At 66.7% G+C, this 1,579-nt stretch overlaps 1 protein-coding gene across 1 annotated transcript; it reads right to left on the bottom strand.

Annotated features, from left to right (window-relative positions):
* Positions 1 to 821: 821 nt before the first annotated feature.
* DNAJB8 (DnaJ heat shock protein family (Hsp40) member B8) lies at positions 822 to 1,573 on the bottom strand. Its single transcript, XM_006172315.2, is given in 2 exon segments — positions 822 to 1,329; positions 1,331 to 1,573. Coding segments are annotated over 2 exon segments (687 nt in total). The 5' UTR covers positions 1,558 to 1,573; the 3' UTR covers positions 822 to 869.
* Positions 1,574 to 1,579: the final 6 nt, after the last annotated feature.

Below are 1,579 nucleotides of genomic sequence, written 5' to 3' on the forward strand. Positions count from 1 at the left end.
CCGGGCCGGCGGCACAGGTGCTCCGGGGCTCCCTAGCGGCTTTGGATCTGAAGTGCTGACGCAGCCGGCTGCAGAGTGTCTCAACATCACGTGGCTCACTGCAGTTTGACCCCCCAGCCCTGATGGCCTGAAAAACGTGCCACATGCGACAAGGTGGCCATGCAGAGGGAGAGAGCTCACTCGCTCCCTGGAACACTCGCGTGATCTCTGGCAATACTAAATAAACCAACAAATATGTGTTTCTGAAAGAGTGGCACTCCCTCGGCCTCAGGGCGTGGGCGTGCAGCCCCTTCCCGCCTCTCACTGGCCCCCTCCCAGACCCTGGGGGGGTCGGGCACTCAACCCGGAAGAAGCTTGGGCCCCCAAAGCTGGGAACTGCCCCCACACCTCTGCGGGGCCCAGGCCTGAAGGTGACAGGCCTCCAGGGAGGATGCATTTGCAAAGCCCCCCAGCAGTGAGGCGTTCTTTCCTTTAAAGCCTAGTTATTGGCTGGAAGAAGAAAATGGGCGCAGAGCAGAGGTGCCCGCGCAGAGCAGAGGTGCCCGCGCAGAGCAGAGGTGCCCATGGGGAAGGACCAGTGCCGGGGCGGCTGGCCACGCAGAATCAGCGCAGCGGGCTGAGCAGGGACCAGAAGGCTGGGGACAGTGTGGCTGGTGGTGGCCTGAGGCCAGGGCTATGTCCCGGCCCGGCTAAGACAGGGTGATGGCGCAGCATCTGTGGCCCGGACGGGAGACCGCCTCTGGGAGGGCGGCGGCCCAGGGGCGGTGAGGCAGCACCCAGGACAGGGCCGCCCGCAGAGGCCCACCCGGCCACGCGTCGTCTGCTTGAACTCGCTGGCATGTTTATTGACGCGGGCGGGGCGGTGGCACTCACTTGCTGCCCACCCGGCCCAGCTGCTCTCTGCCGTTGACAGTCACCGACCTCAGCTGCCCGTCCTCCTCCACCTCCACGCGCTCCTGCCCGTTCTCCACGATGCGCTTGGTGGTGACCTTGTGCCCGTTGACCGTCTCAGTGGACGACATCACCGACTTGAAGCCCGAGCTGCCGGAGCCCGAGCCCCCGAAGGAGGTGGACGAGAAGGTGGTACGGCTGCCCCCGCCCCGGCCCAGGACGTCGAAGGACGAGAAGGCCTCCATGAATGCCGGGAACTCGCCGAAGCCCGCCGGGAAGGCCCCCCGCAGGCCGTGGCGTCCGCCGCGGTCGCTGTTGAACGGGGCATCCCAGAAGTCGAAGGAGAAGGGGTCGAGCCCCCCGAAGAACTCTCGGAAGATGTCCTCGGGGTTCCGGAAGGTATAGCCCGAGCCGAAGGGGCTGGGGGAGGGGGCGCACGCCGGCCCGCCAACCGTCACAGCCCGCACGGTCGTACAGGGGGCGCTTCTTGGGGTCCGACAGCACCTCGTAGGCCTCGGACACCTGCTTGAACTTCTTCTCAGCCTCCTCCTTGTTGTCGGGGTTCTTGTCGGGGTGCCAGCGCAGGGCCAGCTTGCGGTAGGCCTTCTTGATGTCCTCGGGGGAGGCGCCGGCCTGGACCCCCAGCACTTCGTAGTAGTTGGCCATGCCGCGGGCGGGCGGCGGGCGG

Source organism: Tupaia chinensis, unplaced genomic scaffold (genome assembly GCF_000334495.1).
Source record: "Tupaia chinensis unplaced genomic scaffold, TupChi_1.0 Scaffold147500_2, whole genome shotgun sequence".
NCBI classification, from domain to species: Eukaryota; Metazoa; Chordata; class Mammalia; order Scandentia; family Tupaiidae; genus Tupaia; species Tupaia belangeri.